The sequence below is a fragment of the Heptranchias perlo genome, chromosome 27 (assembly GCF_035084215.1).
Source record: "Heptranchias perlo isolate sHepPer1 chromosome 27, sHepPer1.hap1, whole genome shotgun sequence".
Taxonomy (NCBI): domain Eukaryota; kingdom Metazoa; phylum Chordata; class Chondrichthyes; order Hexanchiformes; family Hexanchidae; genus Heptranchias; species Heptranchias perlo.
In genome coordinates, this window is record NC_090351.1 from 22,712,183 (window position 1) to 22,738,668 (window position 26,486).

Consider the following 26,486-nt stretch of genomic DNA (forward strand, 5'->3'; position numbering starts at 1 on the left):
CCGCGCCTCGAGCCAAACTGTTCCAGTACAGCTACAACACTGGCATCTACCCGACAATGTGGAAAATTGCCCAGGTATGTCCTGTCCACAAAAAGCAGGACAAATCTAATCCGGCCAATTACCGCCCCATCAGTCTACACTCAATCATCAGCAAAGTGATGGAAGGTGTCGTCGACAGTGCTATCAAGTGGCACTTACTCACCAATAACCTGCTCACCGATGCTCAGTTTGGGTTCCGTCAGGACCACTCGGCTCCAGACCTCATTACAGCCTTGATCCAAACATGGACAAAAGAGCTGAGTTCCAGAGGTAAGGTGAGAGTAACTGCCCTTGACATCAAGACAGCATTTGACCGAGTGTGGCACCAAGGAGCTCTTGTAAAATTGAAGTCAATGGGAATTAGGGGGAAAACTCTCCAGTGGCTGGAGTCATACCTAGCACAAAGGAAGATGGCAGTGGTTGTTGCAGGCCAATCATCCCAGCCCCAGGACATTGCTGCAGGAGTTCCTCAGGGCAGTGTCCTAGGCCCGACCATCTTCAGCTACTTCATTAATGACCTTCCCTCCATCGTAAGGTCAGATATGGGGATGTTCGTTGATGATTGCACAGTGTTCAGTTCAATTCACAACCCCTCAAATAATGAAGCAGTCCGTGCCCGCATGCAGCAAGACCTGGACAACATCCAGGCTTGGGCTGATAAGTGGCAAGTAATATTCACACCAAACAAGTGCCAGGCAATGACCATCTCCAACAAGAGAGAGTCTAACCATCTCCCCTTGACATTCAATAGCATTACCAATGCTGAATCCCCCACTATCAACATCCTGGGGGTCACCATTGATGATAAACTTAACTGGACCAGCCACAAAAATACTGTGGCTACAAGAGCAGGTCAGAGGCTGGGTATTCTGCGGCGAGTGACTCACGTCCTGACTCCCCAAAGCCTTTCCACCATCTACAAGGCACAAGTCAGGAGTGTGATGGAATAATCTCCACTTGCCTGGATGAGTGCAGCTCCAACAACACAAGAAGCTCGACACCATCCAGGACAAAGCAGCCCGCTTGATTGGCACCCCATCCACCACCCTAAACATTCACTCCCTTCACCACCGTCGCACAGTGGCTGCAGTGTGTACCATCCACAGGATGCACTGCAGCAACTCGCCAAGACTTCTTCGACAGCACCTCCCAAACCCACAACCTCTACCACCTAGAAGGACAAGGGCAGCAGGCACATGGGAACAACACCACCTGCACATTGCCCTCCAAGTCACACACCATCCGACTTGGAAATATATCGCCGTGCCTTCATCGTCGCTGGGTCAAAATGCTGGAGCTCCCTTCCTATCAGCACTGTGGGAGAACCTTCACCACATAGATTGCAGCGGTTCAAGAAGGCGGCTCACCACCACCTTCTCAAGGGCAATTGGGGATGGGCAATAAATGCCGGCCTCACCAGCGATGCCCACATCCCATGAACGAATAAAAAAAAACAGGCTCAAGCAGCTAAATGGCCTACTCCTGTTCCTATGTTCCTACATTGTGAATAGGGAATGCCAGTGCCCTGTTTTACATAACAAAGTTCAGGAAGTGTACCTCCTTGCAAGAAATAACTTTTCCATTTTATGTAAATTATTTCCCCCTCATTTTTCATATTCCTAAACTTTCAAACACTAACATGGACATTTTGAATCTTTGAAAGTTTTGCATGTATAACTTCATCTTTTCTCATCTCCACTATGAAGAACTAAGCTGAGCCCCTCTTTAAGGAATATTTCCCTCTTTTGGTAAGAAACAGTGCATTATAGTTCTGCTGATTTTAGTGGCACCAAATAAAATGCTGCCTGTCCACAATTTTCCTATGAAACATGAATTCAATTGGCAGATTGACAGTAAACAGCTGTAATGATGCTCCTTTGACAATTTTTGCTGAGTTAATGAGTCACTTAAATGGTAAACATAATGAAAAGTTTGTTCAGTTAGCTGTGGATTGCAGAGGACTTAAACAAAACTTTGTAGTCATGACTGGCTCTTCAATTTGTAAAGTCCAATTTACGGATTTACGGACTGGGACACGAAGGTGATAGCTGATGTTGTAATGAACAAAAGAAGTGATCTTTTCTACCATACAACAGAAGCAAAGACCATGGTAGTGCATAATAAACCAGGTGAACTCAAACTCAAATACAGTAAGGATGAGCAAAGAAGTCCAGAAGTTTCACAGTAAAAAAAAAATCAAAGGAAAGTTCTAATATTCTTGTAAAATATCAAAGGATAGAAACAGGGGAAAAAAGAACTTCTATTTATATTCACATCCTCAGAACAGCACAAAGCACTTCAGAGCCAATGAATTACTTTTGAAGTTATTATGTAAGCAAATATGACATTTTGTGCATAAACAGCAAATGAAATAATTATCAGTCAATTTGTTTTTTGTTGAGGGTAAATATTGCCCAGGACAATAAGAGAACTCCCCTGCTGTTCTTCGAGTAATGCCAAGAGATCTTTTATGTCCACCTGAACACGTAAATGGTACTCTCATCTGAGTACTACACTGAAATGTCAGCCTAGATTATGTGTTCAAGTCCTAGATTGGGAATTGCATCCATTTCAACTGATTCTGAAAAGTTTCTGAACTTCAAACTGCCAATCCACCTTATGTTAATCCATATTGCATTGTTAAGAGGAAAAATGACATATAATCAAGGGGAAACACTCCATCAGGTGGTGAAGCTTCTCAGTGGAAAACCATTAACTGCATATAATAACAGACATTGTTAATTAATTGGGATGGAGACTTTCAAAGATGTTAGTCCAGATGATGTTGGAGATGCACAAAAACAGATGTACAGAGCAAGTGGCATGAACCAGATCAATCATATACTGTACATTTGTTCCATAGATTGCATAATGTCTATGCACAAACTGATTGCATGAATTATTAAGTTGCATACAATGAAACAGATAAGTGTACTTACTACTAAGGGTAGATTTTCCTAATGCCCACCGATGGCAACCTACGTGACCTGCCACAAGCATGGATTGGAAAATCACAGCCAAGTACCTTATACCTGCATTAAGCCCCAGCACAGATACAAACACTCGTGACCTTTAGATAGTGATGTGCAGGACAAGGGAGCATTGGGAGAAGCACATGACCTGGTGGTGAAGGGGCAGAGGAGATGGAGATTAATGCAAGGTGGAGAACTGGCATGCTTCATGACTCTATTGAGCTATATACAGATACAGACCTTACTGGGTTTGCTTTGCAACAAAGAATGTTGTAACATATAGGCAGTGTTAAGTAATCCATATTCACAAATAGTGGGTAATAGAAAGTGGAATGGATAGGTTGCCCCAAGCAGTCGTGCTTGACATAACTCACTTGAAGAATGCATACAGGGAACCACAAGGGAAGGATTTGGAACAATTAGAGCTGCCTAATGTTGTATGCGCAAAGAAATCAAGGGATCTTGGAGGATATGGCCTCCAGCAGTGGTGCTGTGCTGAATCAGAGAAGCAGTCAGTTGCCTCTCATGTCACTGGCAGTTCTGTGCCACCACAAAGTCCTGCATAATTGACTGCAGATGATACCTCTGAAATCAATGAGCCCAACTGAGTCAAGCACAGGAGAGTTCTGGAACTGTTGAAGAAATGTAAGGGGAAGTTGCAAGTACAGGTAGAGAGCCAGTGGCTATGCTCCAACAACTATTCCCTTCTTTATGTTTTCTGCTCAAGAGCATTCACGAGTGGGAAACGTAGAGAAGGGATGCAAAATTGTTCATCACTCAAAAAGGGCAAAAACACATTCAGGTGCTTCTACTTGATAGAGAGAAACTATTTCCGCTGGTTGGGGAGTCTACGAATAAGGGACACAGCCTAAAAATTAAAGCCAGGACTTTCAGGAGTGATTAGGAAACGCTTCTACACGCAAAGAGTGATAGAAATTTGGAACTCTCTTCCACAAACAGCAGTTGATACTAGCTCAATTGTTAATTTTAAATCTGAAATTGATAGATTTTTGTTAACCAAAGGTATTAAGGAATATGGGGCTATGGCGGTTATATAGAGTAAGGAGGTCTTGCTATAATTATGTAGGGCTCTGGTGAGATCAGACCTGGAATACTGTGTACAGTTTTGGTCTCCTTACCTAAGAAAGGATATACTTGCCTTAAAGTGGGTTCAATGAAGGTTCACTAGATTGATTCCTGGGATGACAGGGTTGTCCTATGAGGAGAGAATGAGTAAAATGGGCCTATATTCTCTGGAGTTTAGACGAATGAGAGGTGAACTCATTGAAACATATAAAATTCTTAGAGAGCTTGACAGGGTAGGTGCTGAGAGGCTGTCTCCCCCGGCTGCAGAGTCTAGAACTCGGTGTCATCATCTCAAGATAAGAGGTCAGCTATTTAGGACTGAGATGAGGAAAAATGTCTTCAATCAGAGTTGTAAATCTTTGGAATTTTCTAACCCAGAGGGCTGTGCATGCTCAGTCGTTGAGTACATTCAAGATTAAGATCAATAGATTATTGGACACTAAAGGAATCAAGGGATATGGGGATCGGGCAGGAAAGTGGAGTTGAGGTAGAAGATCAGCCATGATCTTATTAAATGGCGGAGCAGGCTTGAGGGGCCATTTGGCCTCCTCTTGCTCCTATTTCTTATGTTCTTATGTATATGGAGTTAGGTCACAGATCAGCCATGATCTCATTGAATGGCGGAACTGGCTCAAGGGGCTAAATGACCTACTCCTGTTCCTATTTTCATATGTTTCTATGCCTGAAGCAGCACATCCAATGAAAGACATTAAAATTCTATCACTTTCAATATATCTTGCCACCTGACATCCTTTTCTTCTGCAGAAAAAAAATTAGTTATCCAAAAGTAAAGCAAAAAAAAGATATTCAGGTCTTAGCAAAACTAAACAAGAAAAGCAACTAACAGTTCAGTCATAGAAAATATCTTCAATTGATAGTAATGATGGCCAATTACAGACTTCACAAAGGCCAGCCTGAGACTTTCATGCCTCTCACTTTTTAGCTGCACTGCATACTCTGCTGCTGTAGCCTACTGCACACCATAATCCTTCCAGCCTTCATGGCTTCTTGGTGTTCCTCACTGAGGTACTTATACTTTTTTATATCTAGGTACCGGACTTTGTTGTGGTGCATCTGCTACCTCGGACAGTTTGTTCTGTAAGTAGTACATCTCCTATGTTCTCTAAGCTCCTGGCAGCCCTCTCCTTTAGTTCCCATTGCACTGTGAAACAGCTGACAATGGCTGGTGCACCCATTCTGTGAGAATGAATAATTTTCAGTAATATAATTTCTGAGTTAAGGATTCACGTTATTTTTGTTACCCATTTTGCAATTCTATATATTTTTTTCTCAGAACAGAGTATTTAAAGAAATATTTCAATAGTCTCAACACATATACATTCCATTGAGAAATAAAAACTCCACGGGAAAAGTGATCCACACGTGGCTAACCAAAGAAGTTAAGGATAGTATTAGATTAAGAGAAGAGGCCTATAATGTTGCCAAGAGTAGTAAGCCTGAGGATTGGGAGAGTTTTAGAAACCAGCAAAGGATGACAAAAAAAATTGATAAAAAGGGCAAAAAATAGAATATGAAAGTAAACTAGCAAAAAATATAAAAACTGATTGTAAGAGCTTCTACAATTATGTAAAAAGGAAGAGAGTAGCAAAAGTAAACGTTGGTCCCTTAGATACTAAGGCAGGATAAATTATAATGGGGAATCAGGAAATGGCAGTTGAGTTAAACAAATATTTTGTCTCTGTCTTCACAGTAGAAGACACAAAAACCTACCAGAAATAGTGGAGAACTAAGGGTCTAATGAGAGTGAGGAACTTAAAGTAATTAATATCAGTAGAGAATAAGTACTTGAAAAACTAATGGGACTAAAAGCTGAATAAGTACTTGAGAAACTAATGGGACTAAAAGCTGATATAAATCCCTGGACCTGATGACCAACATCCGACGGTTCTAAAAGAGGTGGCTACAGAGATAGTGGATGCATTGGTTATGATCTTCCAAAATTCTCTAGATTCTAGAACGGTCACAGCAGATTGGAAGGTAGCAAATGTGACCGTGCTATTCAAGAAAGGAGGGAAAAAGAAAACAGGGAACTACAGGCCAGTTAGCCTGACATCAGTCGTCAGGAAAATGCTGGAATCCATTATTAAGGAAGTGGTAACAGGGCACTTAGAAAATCATAATATGATTAAGCAGAGTCAACATGGTTTTATGAAAGGGAAATCGTGTTTGACAAACCTATTAGAGTTTTTTGAGTATGTAACTAGCAGGGTAGATAAAGGGGAACCAGTGGATGTTGCATATTTGGATTTTCAAAAGGCATTCGATAAGGTGCCACATAAAACTTTGTTACACAAGATAAGGGCTCATGGAGTTGGGGATAACTTATTAGCATGGATAAAGGATTGGTTAACGGTCAGAAAACAGAGAGGAGGGATAAACAGGTCATTTTCAGGCTGGCAGGCTGTAACGAGTGGGGATGCCACAAGGATCAGTGTTTGAGCCTCAACTATTTACAATCTATATTGATGACTTAAATTGTAATGTATCCAAGTTTGCTGATGATACAAAGCTAGTTGGGGAAGTAAGCTGTGAGGAAGACACAGAGTCGGCAAAGGGATATAGACAGATTAAGTGAGTGGGCAAGAAGGTGGCAGATGGAGTATAATGTAGGGAAATGTGAAGTTATTCACTTTGGTAGGAAGAATAGAAAAACAGAATCTTTTTTAAATGGTGAGACACTATTAAATGTTGGTGGTCAGGGAGACTTGGGTGTCCTCATACAATAAAGACAAAAAGTTAGCCTGCAGGTACAGCAAGCAATTAGGAAAGCAAATGGAATGTTGGCCTTCACAGCAAGGGGGTTGGAGTACAAAAGTAAGGAAAGCTTACTACAATTGTACAGGGCTTTGGTGAGACCTCACCTGGAGTACTGTGTACAGTTTTGGTCTCCTTATCTAAGGAAGGATATACTTGCCTTGGAGGCAGTGCAGTGAAGGTTCACTAGATTAATTCCTGGGATGAGAGGGTTGTCCTATGAGACAAGGTTGAGTAGAATGGGCCTATATTCTCTGGAGTTTAGAAGAATGAGAGATGATCTCATAGAAACATATGAGATTATGAGGGGGCTTGACAGGTAGATGCTGAGAGGTTGTTTCCCCTGGCTGGAGAGTCCAGAACTAGGGGGCATTGTCGCAAGATAACGGGTCGGCCATTTAAGACCGAGATGAGGAGGAATTTCTTCACTCAGAGGGTTGTGAATTTTTGGAATTCTCTACCCCAGAGCGATGTGGATGCTGAGTCATTGAATATAGTCAAGGCTGAGACAGGCAGATATCTGGACTCTAGTGGAATCAAGGGATATGGGGATCAGGCAGGAAAGTGGAGTTGAGGTCGAAGTTCAGCCATGATCTGATTGAATGGCGGAGCAGGCTCGAGGGGCCATGTGGCCTACTCCTGCTCCTATTTCTTATATTCTTAAACAGACCTTTCTTTAAAAGGACTCAGAGTCCCTAAAAGCTTTTATTTGGTCTTTACTTTGCGGATTCATTTAGGCATCTTAGGATATGAGGAAGCTCTAATAACTGGCAATGATAAACCATTTTCTATCACTCCAAAATAAAAAGCAGTAAAAAAAAACAAGCTTAATAATGGATTGGCACAGTTTCCTACAGTAGTTTAATACAGACAGAAAGCAAATACCAAAAGGCCAAGTTTAATGGGGCTACAAGAGGTTTAAAAATAACATTCATTCTCACTCCACTTTCCAGCTAAGGAAATATCAAAGAATCCTCTGGTCCCACAGTCTCAGGGGCAACCGTAAAAATCTCAGCAAAAGATAGTGGGGAAAAAAAGGTTACAACAGCAACACTTTACAATTATTTGCATTATCCTTTTAATATGTAAAATAATATTGTACCAACTGTACCAGACAGGGTCTGCACATTGTACCCAAACAAAGTGTAACTTTAAAATATTTACCCTAGCCTTAATGCAAGGATCTAAATGTTAATATCTCTGTTATGAGGTGGCGTCACCTGGATTGTTGGCTTTTCCCCGTTACCTTTTATTTGTGGGACATTCTCCAGTGGTTCAAGAAGCACCACCACCACCTGCTCAAGGGCAACTAAGGATGGGCAATAAATGCTGGCTTTGCCAGCATTGCCCACTTCCCGAGAACAATTTTTTTTTGAAGAATTTGATTAGACTTTTGTTTTAAAAAGTTTAAAATTTGGTTTTTCATGAGCCCAAATTTGAACATAAAACATAAATGTTAAACAATGGAAACTGCACCACTGTCACACATGATCCTTAGAATTTAAGGCTGCTGTTATACCACACAACTGGTCGGAGATTGGTATCTATAGACTGAGAAGCAGAACAGGAACGCCAGTACTGTACTGCGGCTCAAACTTTGCCTGACAGGAGACAGCTCTGTACATGCATGTTTGCACAAGTGCACAGAGGTCTAATTCCTTACTGACTATTTTCTAATGTTCAGAGAATGCAGGCAGTAGCCTTCTCATAACATTAAAAAGACTCATGGAACTCCTGGCATTTATAAATTTATCAAGACCACCTGAGTACTTTTAAAACCTTACTTCATCTAGAGTTATACTCCACTCAGTGTCAAGCTAGCCTCCTGGATGGGATCTCACACTGCTTTGCACTCAGGAGTCAGATAGGGACCTTTTGCATCAATGCACATCTAAAACCACTTTGCTTCAATATAAAAGTGGCACCATAAATGCAGTCTACAGAATATTTCCTTTGCTAAGGAGCATGGATAAGAACTGCTGCTGTTTTGAGTTTTATTCCATGGACTCAATGAGTGCTCTATTGTCATAATACTCCAAACCTGGCTACCAGATAGGTTGCATCATGTTGCATAGGCTCTGTGGCCAGCCGGAACGACATGACTATAAATGGATTAATATGTCACCAACCTTGTACTGCTATGGATTTTGCAATGATGGAAAATTACTGAACATTTGTCCCAGTGAAACCATTGCTGCTTTGAGGTGGGAGTGTCAGCCTTGTTAGAACCGCATTGTCTGTGTGTCAGATAATAACCTAACATCCTTGCTTGTGTCTGTTTCAGTTGTGCAGAAAGGGGATATGCAATCAGATAGTCTTATATGATGCAAGGTAAAACAAGGAAGCGGTATCTGTGCGTGCTAAATAGATGGCCTTGTGATTATGGTTGGAGCAAGGCTAGTTGGGTAGAAATGTAGGTAGCATAGCTGCTGACTATTGGAACAGACCTAGGAAGAAGTGAGTTCCAAAGCCACTGTATCTCTGGTTTCTGAATTGGGTAACTATACCCTGTCTGTTTCTTTGCAATGTTGTTAATAAAGTTATTAAACTAAATTGTTACAAGCTTGATTTTCTGGTGTCCACTCAGGGTTTTTACCATCCTATTCCAAATGGTACTTTCTCCCTCTATTCACTCACACACTGACTGCCACACTTACATACAATATAGCACAACACCATGATGCAAACTGTATTGGTATATATGCTAAGTTTATAGGAGTGTCTGTCAGTGCATTCTTACATATGTTTTCTTCTGTTTCTGTAAACATCCCCGAAGAACTTCCAGTGACGCAGAAGAAGTCAGTACCTCACAGCATGCTATGCTATTCACTAAATATGTCACAATCATCAGTACAGGTACATCCACCCCATGGGATTTAGATAGGCAGTTTGAGGAGGGGTCAATGGATGAATTACTGAGTATGATCAATGTGGCAGTGGAGGAATCTGTAGGCTGGGGGCCAGCTCATGTCTTTCCTCACCTGCCAAGCTCAGAAATTTGGGTTGGGGTCAGGTTTCACAGTTTTACCGATTTTCCGGTTACTTGGATGAAATTATTTTTATTTGAACTTTATATAAATGTTGTCAAAGAGCTGAATCCTGATGAGGTGAAATAAGCAGATAAAAGGGTGAGCATCCATGGCAGTTGAGTTAGTCGAGACGACAACGTTGGGAACAGCATATTGGGTCACTGCATTGTGCACATGCAGACAGCACTGCCTGTTGGATCAGCCACTTGGCTGAATGTGCCTTCCATTAGAGTCTGGAGTACGACTTATCCTGACAAGCATATCTTCTACATTATTTTCTCTGTCATGCTCTGCCATTGGCTGTTGCTGCTCCATGGTAAAACCCCTCTGCATGACAAAAATTGTGCAACATGCAGCACACTATATCTTTGAGACCTTGGTGGGGCTATGCTGCATGATGCCCCTGATGGGTGCAGACATGTTTCAGCATGCCAACTGTATGTTCCTCAAATATCTTGGTGGCTGCATGCAATTTATCATATCATCGTTCGCTATGTGTTCATACCTTTATCGATTAGATAACGAACTGGGACTGAAGGTCATACCTATGGTCACCTTGAAGCCATCTGTACTGTCTGCTTTAATAACACTGGCATGGTATATTGCCTTAAAATGAATGAAGAGTGCTGCCAGGAAAACAGGCATTCAATTGCATGATTTAGTGCAGATAGTCACATACAATCTACACATTGTAGGAAACCTTTACTGTGCATGAAAGCCATGGGATTCAGTGTAGAGGTCTGGAGGGCCATAACTGCCTTCAATAATGCCCTGCACTTTGGAGAATTTTGCCACATGGAAGAAGTACAGTGCCCTCTTATGCTGCTGCCAGCTTTCCATGGGGAAAGTTATAATCGAATTAGCCATGATGAAAAATGCATCTGTCACCTGCTGCAGGCATTGCTGATTAAGTATTTAGAATATGTCTTCAGTGATAGTTTAGAAAATCTGGAGGCATAAAAGTTCAGTGCTGTGGTCACCTTCACAGCAATTGCCAAAGCCGCCCCTGCAATTGATCTTCGCTGAAGGTCAGGATGTAGGATTATGGCATACCTTCATCACTGCCCACTAGTGAAACACAGCTGCCAACAACAGATCTCTTCAGAAATTCCCAAGGAGCTGTGCTTGGATCTTTGGACACAGTGGTTTGGGCAAAGGCAGTGTGCCTCTGGTGTAAACAGACCTGACTCTCATCACTCCTCAGATCCTCATGTTGCTCTTGCAAATTAGAGAGAGATAGAGCGCTGAACAACCAGAGGAAATTTCTATGTTCTGAATTTTGATTGCAGCCACAGAAAATGCAGCTCCCAGAAATGGAAAAGACAGGCTAGAAAAACAAAAAAAAATACAAAATAAAATGCAAAAAAAAAACAAAAGCAGAGAGCACAAAACCAACCTGAAAAACTTCAAACCTTTAGGATCTGAATCTTTTAAAGACCAGGACTTGTCTTCCCCTCATCGCAAATTTTATATGGACTAGGTCAGTGTACAGCACAAGACAGGAGAGAATTATGAGAAGTCTTGCCATCAAATAATACATTTTGCATAGTTTTAAGATCCTTAAATGAATGTGCAAGAGCAAAGGTGGTGCCATCGTAAAGTCAAAGCAGAAGAATATGCTCAGCACAGATTAGGCAGCAATCATATGCAAGGGGTTACCCACCTGATTTCCCAGCTTGCAACTGCACATTGTGCGCTGGCAGGGTCCCACCTGGAAATTGGCATTTGTAGAACTTTATCTTAAAAGCATTCCCTCTCATCATGCAGTTGTATATTGAAATAGCCAGCTCACAAATCATTACCACAGATTTTCATTCAGCAATTCAATCCAGACACAAACAAGAAAACACAGTTAACAAAACATATATTTTACATAAAAGGATTTAGAGTTCTAAAATATGCTGTTGCCTCAAGGACAACATTAGCAGGAAATTGACTATATTTAGAATGTTGAATATGATATGTTTATAGAATATCTTATATCAAGTTTCCACTTGTTTGCCCTGGTAATATCAGTGCAAACCAGGTAGAATTGGGCGAACCAGCACAAAAGATTGGGGAATTTTAAATGTAAGTGAATTACGCCCAAAACCACTTACGTTCGTGCTGTCCACGATCTTTCACGCTGGTTCAAGATTCTATTTGTCCGGATCAGGCCCCGCCCCCCAGGTCGAAATTGCGAGTTTCCGCAGATTGCGCTGGTTCGGGAAGGCTCTTCAAATTGCGCTCATTTTCTTATGAAACACTTCTGAAAACATGCCTTTCAAAAAAATATTTAATTTACTCAGAAACTAATTAGTGTACCCCAATGAAACTACTGAATGGTTCAGTATAGTTTTTTTTAAAAGTTATTTCCAGTGATTTTAAATCAAGTTACTCAAAACTTGACACCCTTATTAAAAATGCTTATTTTTGGTGATAAACCCATTTTCAGCTGTATTAATAAAACTACACCAGGTTACCACTCTTAAATACATCAATGAATATTTTTTAATGGAAAGGGAAAAAGAAATAATTACGTTCTATTACGCTGCCTGATTGCGTTGGTTCATGGAAGATTTTACGTTTGTGATTATGCAAATTAATTTTGTCGGAAACTTGAACTGTAACATAATCAGCGTAATTTCTAGCCCAGTTTGGGCGCAATTTCCTGATTGCACTCTACCACCTTATGTTTGAGTTAGGATGCTATACATAAATGTAATGCTAGGATCAGGAGTTCTATATATAGAATGAATGGGATATTATAACACCAAAACATAATCCTGTTTCAATCAAATATGCCATTATGTTAAGTGTCTCTTATTATTATTGATATTTTAAGTTTTTAAAATGCAAAATCAGCTTCAAATGGAAACTATCAGTTCCTTTTTAATTTTTATGTTGTTTTTACTTTTATATTTGAAATTCCCAATGTTTCATCTTTCTTTCCCTACAGAGCTATTTGCTGCGAAAAAGTATTTCTTTCATCTGAGAAAACTGGTCAGTCTGAGCTGTGGCTTCTCCACTGTTAATCCTACTCTACAACTGGCCAATAAAGAGTGTATTTGGAGGATCTAATTGGCAGTCTAAAGGAGAACTCACAGACTCATTCATATGAAAGGCAGGTGGGCTCTAATGACATACAGCACTGGGACTCAGTCTGATGACCATCTAGTTAAGCAATGTACCACATGTACACCTAGGTCATGATAGTGTCAGCAGCCTAGAGTTAAAGTCTGTTGTACAGTTCTGGCCTGCTTACGTAAGAACATAAGGAATAGAAGCAGGAGCAGGCCATACAACCCCTCGAGCCTGTTCTTTCAATAAGATCCCCATATCCCTTGATTCCCCTATTCAATTAATGACTCAAGAAATAACAGCTTTAAGAAATTTTACAAGCCATTTACATGGTAGATTTATGCTGTTGTATATTTCTTACAATTGCCTCTAATTTATCACAATACAACTTGGTCCATTTAATTAAATTATAATTAAGCCAGTCGTCGGCCTAACATCTAAACTAATGTGAAATTGGTTGGTTTGGACATATTGACCCGAACAAAGTTTTGGCTTAAAATGTCAATAGTTGGCACAAATTCAAAAGAAGTAACAGAAAATGTGAGAGTAAAAAGATTTTATAGATCCAGAATACATCAGGAATTTCCCTCAAAGAGTAAAAGCTGTTGTATGTACAAATTCACCTTGGGATAGTTTTCTGATCTGGCTTTGGGGTTGTTTAATAAGCTTGGTTTGGATTGACTAGGTTATGAAACTGCATTTGGACTAGATCCATGTCTCACACAACTGTACATTAAAATCCATTTTAACAGACATTTGGAAATAACTACAGTGAAGTTTTACATAGCCACATGCAACTTACATACATTTATCTTTTGCTCAAATCTGGAATGTACTTGTGAAAGTATTTCATGCATCCAAAAAGAAATTGAACTCATCTAATTTTTCTTGTCTTTGTAACAGTGGCAAATTTTATCTTTGTGAAAGTCCATGTAAGTAACATCTCCTTCTTTTGTTTTACTGCAGTTACTGAAGGGTGGCCAGCTGGTAGGTTGTTCTATTAAAAAGCACACCAAAGCAATTAAAAACTGGAAATGTTTTCCCATTGATTTAACACAACTGGAAAATGGCTTTTGTTAAGCAAAGTTCATGAGAAATTAGTTTGAATAGGAAGAGCTTAAATTAGGTGTGAGAGAAAAAATTAAATGATTATTCAAATCTACAAGTTAGAATAATAGAAAAAATTAAGTTAGGAGTAAGAACAGAAACAGAGGTTATGGAGAATATTTTTAGAGAAACGGTAGTAGATTGTAGCTATTGAAGTGACCAGTATAAATGGGTTCAAGAAACAATTAATCATATTTCTGAAAGGAGAAGTTGGTTGTAAGATTTATTAAAAAGAGACAGTCTTGCTAGGTTTTCCTACTCCTAAAAATTCTTACATTCTTATGATTTAAAAACGGCATAAAGCTGAAAACCCACACTAAACATTCTGACAACCAATTATAAGGGATGAAAGTTTTTGAACCCAGAACATTGCTCAGAATAGCAGCAGCTGGGAGTGATACTCATGACAAGTCCTAAAATATATTAGTGACCACTAAATGCAATCGATAAGTTATTAAAGCAAAAGTTGGACCAACACTGGATGATGAAAATGGTGGTACAACATTGACCCCAAAAGTTCAGTATGACTGGAGAATTAAGTGTACTGATTCTTTCTATCCCTTACAGTAGCAAATGGTTATCCAAGCTCAGACTCTTAAGGAATCCTATGGTTTAGGGCATGTCAGTGCAGTCTTTGTCAGATTTATTCTTCAGGGTATAGTCATATTTCTTCCTACATCCACTTTGGCCTCTCTAGGACACAAAACAACTGTGGCCAAGAGGACAGATAGGTGCCTAATCACAGGCCTCCACATACTCCACCAATAGCACTCTAATGTGATTGCTAGAAGGTAAATGAGAGCATCCCAGAGATGACTCTTATTCAGTAGAATAAAAGCTGTTGAGAAAACATTATAAACATTGACTGCTGCAAAAACATTCATATTTTTGACTCACATAGCCCTGATTATTCTTTTAATATTAACCTATGGGTGTTAGACTCCTGGACAATGGAATTACTACTGACAATTAACTGCGGTGAAACTTAAATGAGAATTCAACAGAGTTGTCTCTCAGATCCACCTTCAGAACTAATGCATTTCTCATTCTGATGAAATTTGCATGAGTATTCTATACTCATTACTTCCTCATAGCAAACCTCTATAAACTTTATTGCTTCAAAAATGTTGTTTTGTATAACTGATGTTTTGATTTTTTTTAAATGAATAGGTACACATATTCCTTCAGAACCATCTTTTCAAATGTGAAAAAATGTACTGTAGCTTCTTTACAAATTTAAGTTTCTCATGCCAAAACATTTGTCTCCTCATTGCCTGCAATTGCTTTACATCTTGAAAGTACAATACTCTTCAGAATACTAAAATGCTCTCTGATATTTTTCCAACAAGTACAATTTACTCCCTACAAAAAAACACAAACTTGCCAGTGAACCTTGTGCCTATCACATAATAGTCTCCACCACATGATACATTCCTGAACAAGTTCAAAATCTACCCTTTAGAATAAATAGAAAATCACAGGACACTGACAGACCCATTATAGTGCACTACGGATATTCTTCTGTCTATTCAAAACAGTGTTACTGGGCAGATATTTGCAATAACTAAAGACAATTTTCTTAGGAAATGATAAGAAATAAATCTTTCCGTATATTTGAGTTATCTAATAGCTGCATGTCTTTCTCTATGTTTCTATTCCATTGCAAAACTGCTCACTAGTGAATTTATTTTTTTCATTTAAATGCATATCTTTATTTCCTTTCCCCAAGTTTCCTATTTCATCAGGAAGAGCAGAATGGCCTGAGCCATGGACTTTTGGTCAGATACCATCAATTCGAATTCACAATCACAGCCAGCAAGAGGCACAGTTCCGCAGGAAGATCCCCCCCCCCCACTTTATAGGAGTGCTCTGCTGTTACAGTAGGCCGCATCTATCGGTCCATTTGGGAACAGACAAGACTCCCTCAAGCACAACGAGCAAGTCAGTCAAAGCTGCAATCTAGATTCAACTCTTCATTGCTTAAGCTACCTGATTGTTGTAATGTACATTTTTGTAACGTTCTGTCAAGACATTACAAATCAGAACTTTACTATAATCTTTATTTTATTGAAAACACTGCATTAATCCTCCAAAACTGCATGAAGCTGATAACCCAGGCTAAACACCAGTTCCTAGGCTTTATTTCAACTGTCCTTGAAAGTGTCTTACTGTAGCACAGGGATATGCAGTCACAGTTGACTGCACCACATACTGGATTTCTAATAAACCTTTACAAACATTGCATTAAAAAGGAATTCACAGAATTCTTATGAAACTTCAGTTTTACGAAATAGGTTCATAGAAATTGTCTCCAGTAGAATGGCTAGTTAGTGGGTTGACATAATATTCCACAAATGAAACCTTGGATTGCATGTTTTAGCCTCCTCAGGTCGCACTTAGTGAATTCCTGATCTCGTCTGAGGCTACCTAAGGCAGTTGTGAGGTGGTTACCTTGGTTGGAGAAGATAATATTAGACAGTTAACCTATGCTGCTTTTGTGCACCCTCTACTGACAGTTCAGAACAGCATTACAGGAAGCCTGAGTATGTTGCTCCAGGCACTCTCCACAGGAACCTGGGAAAAATTGTAACAGCCATTACAGTCCTTTTCTTTCTGCTGCTGTTCATATTCACAACATTTAGCAGCAGTAATGTCTACATATAAACATGTTCATTCTTTTACACAACAGTATCATGTTGAGAAAGTAAGGACATTCTCCACAGGATTTAGATGGGAGTCCCAGACTGACAGGTATTTATTACAATGGAGATGCCTACCTGCTAATCTCATTCAGTCTGAAACTACTGTTGATTTATTTATACATGTATTGGTCATACAATTACTTCTATTCCGTGACCTTGAACTTTTTTTAATTCCCTATCCAAATATTCAAATATTCTAAAGTCTGAGGGAATACTTATGGAGGTGTATTATTTTGCATTTGCGAAACCGAATCAGTTTTTAGCTGAGTAAAATGCATTTATCGTGCATTCTACTTCAATATATTTTGTAACATAATGGTACGGGATAGAAACATTTCAATCTCATCGAGCAAATCCTGTTTGGAATGCTTCAAAAACGTATTGAAACTTTTAAAACATAAAATCCCTTGCACATTATTTCATGTGTTTAAACAAAACTTTGAACAAGGATTAAAACTGCAGCACTCACTTCCAGCTATCCACCTGTCAAAGCCATTTGAGTTTCAAAAATGGGAAGTAAGCGTTGCACAACAGCAGATTCTTATGAAGAGCAAATCGGCAAATAAACTATGAAGATCTGAAAAATGCAGCATGATTATAGGTTTAACCTCGTACACCTTTTGAATGTAGTGCAGATCAGCGTGCTCATTCACAGGACAAAGGTGACTGCTATTTATGTATAAGCTTGGAATGACAGTACTGCTCCAATCTTCGCTGTTCAATGTTAAGTTCGCTGCTAAGAGCCTCGAGCGCCCCCAACCACCTTCCATCCGCAATCTATATATCCGAAAAGTAATAAAGGTGAAAATGACTCTCAGCAAATGGTGGTTTCACGATAATTCAGTAAACTTTGTCGTGCGTATGCCCGTCATTCACACAAACTGTAAGGCTCAGTTCATCTCTGGAACTATCAGCTCTTGTACAGCAACCTGAATCTGTGAATTTAGGAGGTTGTTTCAAACCCACTCTAACCCAATGATTGTATTGAGAAGCTATCTCGGTCACCTTTTTATTTACCATTCATTTTCAGACTCTGGGCCACAAGTTGACACGGGGATAGGTAATCTGACTCGGGTCTTGGGTGGCGTTTGACCCAGGATTCAACACTGCTGGCTTTTGAAACTCTCCGAGCTATTCTTTTCCAGAAAAATAGACATGGAGTTCAGACATGCATGGAGTAATTTCGAGTTCGCATTTCTCTCGCCTTGTTTAATAGAAACCGCGCGAAATTAAACATACTGGCACTTTATCACTGCAGATGAACGCACCTATATCACCCACATCACGGTTAAATCCGCTGGAATACACGGGTGTGTGTATTTAGTTACATACATACACAATGTAACCATGATGCACAGTGGATGCAGTCATGCCCGTGTACGCAACAGAGAGAATGCGTACATATTTACCGTAATTACGCAGGCGTGTATAGGTGTCTAAGCATGTTACTACGCAAGATGTACATTCATCTCAGTAAGCCACGTATGTCCCAATCGTTATGTAAGCCTCGTGCCCAAATATAACATGGCGAAAACAAGTATTTGGAGTGAAGACATTTGAAAATACAAGACGCTGGAAGCAACAAAATGAAAAGCAGAATGTAATTGGTGGCAATACTCTTCCGTATTTAGCACTTGAACTTTATCAGGCTACCTTTAAGGAAAGCTGTGACATAATATTGCAGTGCTATTTATCACGGTAGGCAACGATTTACCTTCTTTGACTAAGTGCGAGTAGATGATCCAGACGAGAAGGCAGCAAAGTGCTGCCCCTGCCCCAGTGCAGAGCCCTCTCCAGCCGGGCAGCATGTTCGGATCCCCCGGCTTCAGAGCTCAGCTTCTGTGCGTCTCGCCCGCACCAGGACCAGGACCACACATGCAGATCTCTCTCCACATTCAAGCCCCAGAAGTCGGCTAGAGATTTCAAAAAAAAAACACTATCCAAAAACAAGGCACCTGTGTAAATCTCCAGTCTGGACTGTCACCGATCGTGTGAATCCACTTAGCTCACACCCCGAGATCCACGCGGCGGGATGTGCATCTGGGTTGTAAAAGCCCCGATCGCTGCCCTTTATCATCCTCTTCCACGCTATAAGAACCACATACTGCTTGATCCCTGCAGCAATGAGGTCTCCAACTGCAGCTAGTCACTGCTTGGCAGCGTCTATTGATCGCCTGTTGTAATTATCCAGATATGCAACAGCGCGTAATTAACCCTGCCAGTGCTGCGATCGGCCCATAAATAAGGCAATGGTGTTTAATTTACTGACTGGTGTGTCATTAAAATATTCAAGCTGGAGGGATTGGCTTTTTCTTTATGGTGCGGGGAGAAAAAGTTTGTGCAACGTGTGATGCACAATACATCCCTGCTGCAGATTGTTTTTTTAAGGTAGCCCAGCCAACGACGTGGCAAATAAAGTACTCCCATTATTGTTCCTTAATACCCACTATGAATCATTTTACTCAAGTGCAGCTATTTTTATAACTTTAAAGTTGAGAAACGACAAATCTTCCCCAGGTTGAACTGATGTGCTCTATTTAAAGCGTGCTGGAAAATGGCCGAATAGTTAATTTGAAACAATATTTGATAATTTCACAATCATTCAAATGGGTTAAAAGGGTTACAGTTGGATTGAGACACAAACTGGTTTTGTTTCATGAAGCTTTAGCAACAAAAAAATTACAAGTTAAAAATTATATATTTTTATTATATATGCTGGAATCGTGTTTTGCTATTACGTTCTCTGGCTAACTATAAATAGTTAGAGGATCAATCTCTCCAATTCTGTCAGAGGTCATTCAATTCTTATTTAGGACTCACCCTTTTAAGATATCTACATTACTAATCAATTATCACTGTATATCTATCTATGTGCACACACTTAAAACTATATGCTTGCCATTAAGTATGTTTTTCTTTGAATAAAGTTCATAATTAAACATTACACTATGGAGACACGCCAGGAAAAACACGATTTTTAAAAAATAATTTGCTTTTCAATTTTTACACAATTAAAATAATCCACCTGTTACTAACGGTTTGGTTAAAAAAAAACTCTGAAACTAGAGTATCCGATCCGAGTGTAGCGGAGCTGAATTTACGAAACCAACCTGCTTCCTGTTTGTATTTATAAGAAGCAAGCTAGCAGAGTGTTCAGCACTGTTGTATTAAATACATTTAGTATATTGCACACAAATATTGTTAACATTGTCCTACAATAAACGGTGCAGAAACATGAAATGTTCCTCTTTAAGAGTCCAACACTCCACGACATGATCTGGTTGAATATATTTCACGCTTTTTAATTAAAAAGCTGACAATGAATCGATTCATTAGCACCATCAACCTTCTAAAAGCACCATTCAGATTCGTACTTTGTGTAGTCAAGACATTTCTCCAGTAGTAAGACTGTATCGACCGACTCTAATTATCAGCCCGTTTAGTTCTAAGTACCTTTCACTAGACATACGTTCCGAGTAACACTACATTTATTGCAGTGCATGGAAATCATCAACAGCAATATAAGGCGAGCATCGCCTTCATGCTATTATAAATCCAAATGGATTCTCTTTCTTACATTCGCTTTATGTTTTATCTTTAAAAATTCAAGCAGTTAATTGCGGTGCCATTTAGTCTTCAATGTGAGCAGTAGAACATGTGCTCACGGCGTCTGAAACATAACACTAACCAAAATATAACTTCAAAAATACACGATATAATATAAGAACCTTAAGTTTTTGTGAGTGCTTAAACCGTCATGAAGGTATTTATAAAATGTTACGTAAATAAACAAATATACTCTAGGAATATAGCAATAGCTGCAATGATAAATCAGGATATAAATCAATATATTATGGATCGCTCAAATGAAAATTATTAATATTGAAAAAATAGGAGAATGCCTGATAGCTACCAGTCACTATAAATAGTTAGTGGTCCCATCAATTTGCAAAGCATCAATCTGAAAGTTAATCGGACATTAGATTGTCATTAATGCGAGTGCAGCGACTGTCCATTAAGACAAATGGTGCCGAAATGAAAAGAGCTCGCCTCTACCTTATGATATGATTTTTGATTACGTTTGTGTGAAGCGCCTAGGGACTTTTTCTACGTTAAAGATGCTATTGGAATGCAAGTTGCTGTCGTAATATAATCGCGTTTTGCGTTTTGCGATATTCCGAGATGGCTACCTTACTCGCGTATGCTGCGAAATGATGGATTGAATTAATTATAAGCCCCTGAGCCCTTCACTCATATTTGAAATGGTGCGAGTCTGCACGCCCCTGCATTTAGTTAATGGACTGCCTGCTGGCCACAAGGTGGCGGCGGCGAGCGTTTTCAGCATTTTTTAAAAAATGTTTTAAAAATTGTTGATTTCGCCTATCTAGAAGTATAATTAACATCACACCAAACGGATAACCTATTGTTGCAAAGTAAAATGCATCTATAGATTTGACTGATTGGAGTTTGTTTTCAATGTTACCTATCGTATAAACTGTATTAATAGTAGGACACCAAGACTTCATGAGTCCTGTCTTACGACACTCGTGTAAGCTGTGCTGAAACGACACCGAAATATTTCCAAGGCACAGGTTCTATCGTCAAATTATTTTTTATCTTACTCCAGGATCAACGTTCCGAAAATGTTCTAACCAGGCGATTAATCAGTGCAACCAATAGAATGATTCTTGAAAAATATTGGCCAGTTTTTGATATGTGACACAAATCTGAACCGAACTTCTGAAGCGATAGTTAAATGTGTTGCAATATCAGAACAATTACCTACAAGTTTTATGTCTCATTACCATTATTGTATGCACGGCCTTATATTCATTTTATATATAACCGAAGTGACGCGGAATCGTCAGCGCTTTCTAATGTACTAGTGATTAGTGGGCGAGAAGTGACGTTTGTCCCTTTCATTGGGATTACAGTCAGCTCAGTTCCATGAAGAATGTTATTTGTCTTTAGATGTTGCCGCCGAGTCGGCCTGCGACCATGATGCGGTTAAGTCTCCACTAAAATTAAATTTAGAGGGTAAGGAAAGTAAGAAGCCTTAATCCAGAGTTATGGAATAACTTCTTAACTCTGTCTATCTAGATTTTATATTCCAGTTTGTGTGTTGATGTCAACAATTATTTTGTTGCACGGAAACAATATTGTGATAAAAAGTATCACAGTTGCCTCAACTGTAATGCGATAGTTGCTAAGTGTCAATTTGATTTCAAGCTGTGTTTACAATAGAACTTTAACATCAACGCTAAAGTTCCAGTGTAAATCCGGGGTCAGCGCCAGACTTGACTCTGGAGAAAAGCAATTGGAGAGTCCCCGGAGGAGATAGGCCCAAATCGCTTGGGTTTGACATCCTATAAAGTGGAACTCAGTTGAAGCATCAAACCAGGTGTAAGAAATAACCAAGGGGTCCCTTGGACCTTCTGAACATTTTAAAATTGTATCCGCCATTATTTAAGTAACTTCACAGTGCAGAAGCTGCTACCCTCATTGTCTAAACACTTAGGGATGAAATTCCTTGGTTCTGTTGCGGGAAGTATGGTGGCAAAGTACTTCTGGCCATTAGTTTGAAGTGGCCCTTTATCTATCTCAAATCCAGGGATCAGTCATTTTTACGGAGGGGTGGGGGTGGTGAGCACCTACTCCATTTGTGGTATTACCGTGGCATCTTCCTCACCAGCAGGGGAGTGGCAGAAATTTCAGAGTGGCTCCTTAAGGGAGCCAACGATTCTGGCCGAAAATGATCAGGGATATATAAAACATCAAGAATTCAAAAGTTGTTTTTTTCCAATATTGATAGCCATTAAGAAATCAGCATTTGAAACAATGTGGGCCTCACTTCCAACAGGATCTGTTCCTGGGACATGACTATACCGACCTCACACGGGCATAGTTAGCACTGAGGCAATGGAGATTGAACTGGCAGGATATCTGATAGTTGACATCATCCCATAGACTCGCCTCTTCCGGTGACATCTGCACAGAGGGAGTGGGGACACAAGAATTGCCCGCTCCACTTTCGGTGGAACTTGGTAACTTATGGAATCCTAAAGTCATAGAAAGTTAGGGCACAGGAGGCCATTCAGCCCATCATGTCTGCGCTGGCCGAAAAACAGCTATCCAGCTTAATCCCACTTTCCAGCACTTGGTGTGCAGGTTACGGCACTTCAAGTGCACATCCAAGTACTTTTTAAATGAGTTGAGGGTTTCTGCCTCTCCCACCCTTTCAGGCTGTGAGTTCCAGACCCCCCACCACCCTCTGAGTGAAAAAAATTATCCTCGGCTCTCCACTAATCCTTCTACCAATTACTTTAAATCTATGCCCCCTGCTCACTGACCACACCCCCCCCCCACACCCCCAAGGGAAATAGGTCCTCCCTATCCACTCTACCTAGTCCAGTCATAATTGTATATACCTCAATTATTCCAAAGAAAACAGCCTATCCAATCTTTTCTCATAACTAAAATTCTCCAGCTCTGGTAACAGTTTTATACAGTTCTAGCAAACCTCCCTGCTCTTATATTCCATGCCTCGGCTAATAAAGGAAAGTATCCCATATGCCTTTTTAACCACCTAATCTACATGTCCTGCTACCTTCAGGGATCTGTGGACATGTACTCCAAGATCCCTTTGTTCCTCTACACCTCTCAGTATCCTTCAATTTATTGTGTACTTCCTTGCCTTGTTTGCCCTCCCCAAATGCATTACCTTACACTTTTCTGGATTGAATTCCATTTGCCACTTTTGTGCCCACCTGACCAGTCCATTGATACCTTCCTGCAGTCTACAGCTTTCCTCCTCACTATCAACCACACGGCCAATTTTTGTATCATCTGCAAACTTCTTGGTCAAGCCCCCTACATTTAAGAGCAAATGATTGATATATACCTCAAAAAGCAAGGGACCTGGTATTGAGCCTTGCGGAACGGGTTGCCCCAGGTTGAAGGCTGCAGGTCTGGCAGGTGGCAGCCCAAATTCAGACTCGCCTGCCTGTGATTGCTCTGTCATTGCACCCGATTCCCCAGGCAGGCCCAGGAATTTCAGGCCCTAATTTAACTGCTCGGGGAGGAGCCCTGCCAATGCATGTAAGCTGCCATGCACAGAGCACTCTGCCGGGCAGCAGAATTAAAGTTGCAGACAAGGAGAGTAGGGGGGCACTACTCGGCGGAAACCAGAACTGCAGCTTGACCCCAGTGGAGCGAAGTTTCAGTTTCACTAATTTGTCAAGTTTAGCATAGAAAGTCAGCGGTCACATGTCACAGTAACACCTCCATTAATTAACGGAGCCACTTAGTGTTTGAGCTCACTTTAAAAGGAGCACGTTATTGATTCGTACCTGTCGGTTAGAAAACTATTAAAATATAAGTACGCACGTCTGACAAAGTTATTATATTCTTCCACATTCAACTGGACAAGATAAATCAGTCAACGCAGAAAACTGAGAATTTCCTGTAGGCATTGATTGTCGTGGTTTTAGGTGCTAACATACAGTATACGTTTGGTAATTACGAATTTCCAAATGACTTCAGAAATTGTATTAGAATGGGGAGTGTACAGTTAATGTTTAAGTGGTTTAAAATATGAATTTGTCGATATGGTGTTACAGTTGGGGTTAGTGTTTACATGTGAGTGTGGGATTCTTCCTTAGAAGGCGACAATAAATGGTTGCTGTCAGGAAGACGTAATTGTTTTGATTTATTGCAGGATGGCTCATGCTGCTATACCATCAATGGAAATTGGGCATCCAAGTTGATGGTACAACACTGCAGTGAAACATGGCGCCCTACGCCTCCACCAACTATTGAGCATGGTGCTGTGACTCCAGATTTAGATTGCTACAGCTCCTAAGTAACACATATAAGAGGTAAGAGATGACAACATGCCCCATCAGTAAACGAGGTATCCCACACGTCCATTGAAACTAGTCCATGACCACCATGAGTCCACTTACTCTTGTACCCAGTAAGTGAATTTCAATGTCTATGGCTCATTGAAATGAACGACCTACACAGGTTGCTGTCATATCGGAAGAATCCAAAGCGTCACGGTCATGCCTGAAGTGTAACGCTAGAGGCGCCAGTGAGTTGATAATCTTTCTTCAGGCCAAGTAACGCCTGCGCTGGTACCGGCAATAGTTTGAGCTTTAGACTGAGGGTGGCATTATAGTCTAGGGCTTACTTTTAGTTTCATTTATAGTCTAGGGCTCCCATAAAGTCCTAACAACGTAAGATTTTTGGTCATATTTGTAAAAAAATGGATTTTAGTGTAATTTTTATAATTGGAAAACAGAAAAGTATTGATTTAATTCAGAAATGTAAAGCTTGCATTCGCCAATCATTATTTGTAATACTTGCTGTACTTTGTTAGACTACAAGGTCAGAGGCGTTACTATTCTAAAAGCGGATCTTTGCTCATTGAAAAGACAATGATAAAGATGCTTGTTGTCCAGCGCCTGATGTTTTGTTGCCAGTTTTGAATGATACACTCAAATGCTATATTTAGCACAAATGACATTTTTCTCAAGTCATTAAAAGCAATTTCAAAGACACACCCGATTTCCTTTTCTTCCTGTAAGCCTGTTTTGAGGTATATGTTGTCTTAATAGCCTCGCCGTGGTCATTCTTAGGATTTAAGATAAATTCTACTGCAGTATTTTTTTTCTCTGCGATCACACTTTTGAATCAGCCCGTAGGCTGAAGCGTCACTTCGTGTTGTTTTTCTTACACCAACAAAGCGCTGCAATAAATGGTTAACAGCAGATTTTTTTTTCTGATGAGATTTCATAACATTAATTTCTGTCTGGCATTTCAGTCTTGCCTGTTCAGCACGAGACACATGGGATATGTAGGAATTCGGGATACGAGACAAAGCCTATAAGGTATGGAACCGTATACTGAGGTAATAGTGACATTGGCATCTGTTATCAGTTTGCTTCTGATTTTTTTTCTGCGGTACATCGATTTTCGATTCATGACGTTTCTTTGGAGTAACAGTCAAGTACTAGACAATATAAGTAATGCAACATCGAGGCGACTCGATCCACCTATTCATCCGTATTAAAGAGGCGGTCTTAATACTGGTAGCCATCCTAACTGAACCATCACGGCGATGGGAACAAGTTAGAACCACTTCCATTTGTAATATACTACGCAAACAGAAAGAAAAAAGCACGATTCCTAACATTTCATCATAGGCTTGCTATTATAGCATAGAATTATATGCACAGTTGATATGAAACAATTGATATTTAATCATTCTTTCCGTCTTCTATATATAAAAAAACAATTTGTAATGTCGTATTGATAGTAAACAAATCTTGTACTTTAAAAGACGTCGAAAGCGTTTTTATACTTTTGGAGTAGTGACCATTTTGATATAATTTATGTACAATAAAAGTGCTGAAATGAAATCAATTCAGCCCAGAAACAATAGTTATTATAACCTCACAATTCACTGGATATATATGTTTTGGACACTCACAATCGTATAAATATCTCTTTTAAAATAATTAAAATATACTTACTACAAAATGCAATAAGAAGCGCAGAAAGTATGGCTAGAAACCAAAAAGTTGATGGCATGTTACTGTTACAGCAAGTATCCTTCCATCTGAACTGGTCAGCAGGACTCCTGTAAAATCATGACCTTCTTTCAAAATGATCTTCAGCAACAAAATTCAAAGCTGACCTGGGCGTCATATTTC

The 26,486-nt window shown here is 39.9% G+C and overlaps 1 protein-coding gene across 2 annotated transcripts in view; it reads right to left on the reverse strand.

The window, feature by feature from the left end:
- LOC137344693 (chemokine-like protein TAFA-5) overlaps positions 1-18,897 on the reverse strand; it is a 266,481-nt gene extending 247,584 nt beyond the window's left edge. For both annotated transcript variants that reach the window (XR_010968439.1, XM_068007830.1), the window contains exon 1: positions 18,485-18,897. Coding sequence is in view for 1 of the 2 variants with exons in the window: in XM_068007830.1 (XP_067863931.1) it covers positions 18,485-18,578 (94 nt within the window). In the remaining variant the exon portion in view is untranslated. The remainder of the gene's footprint in view (positions 1-18,484) is intronic.
- Between the last annotated feature and the right edge of the window lie 7,589 nt (positions 18,898-26,486).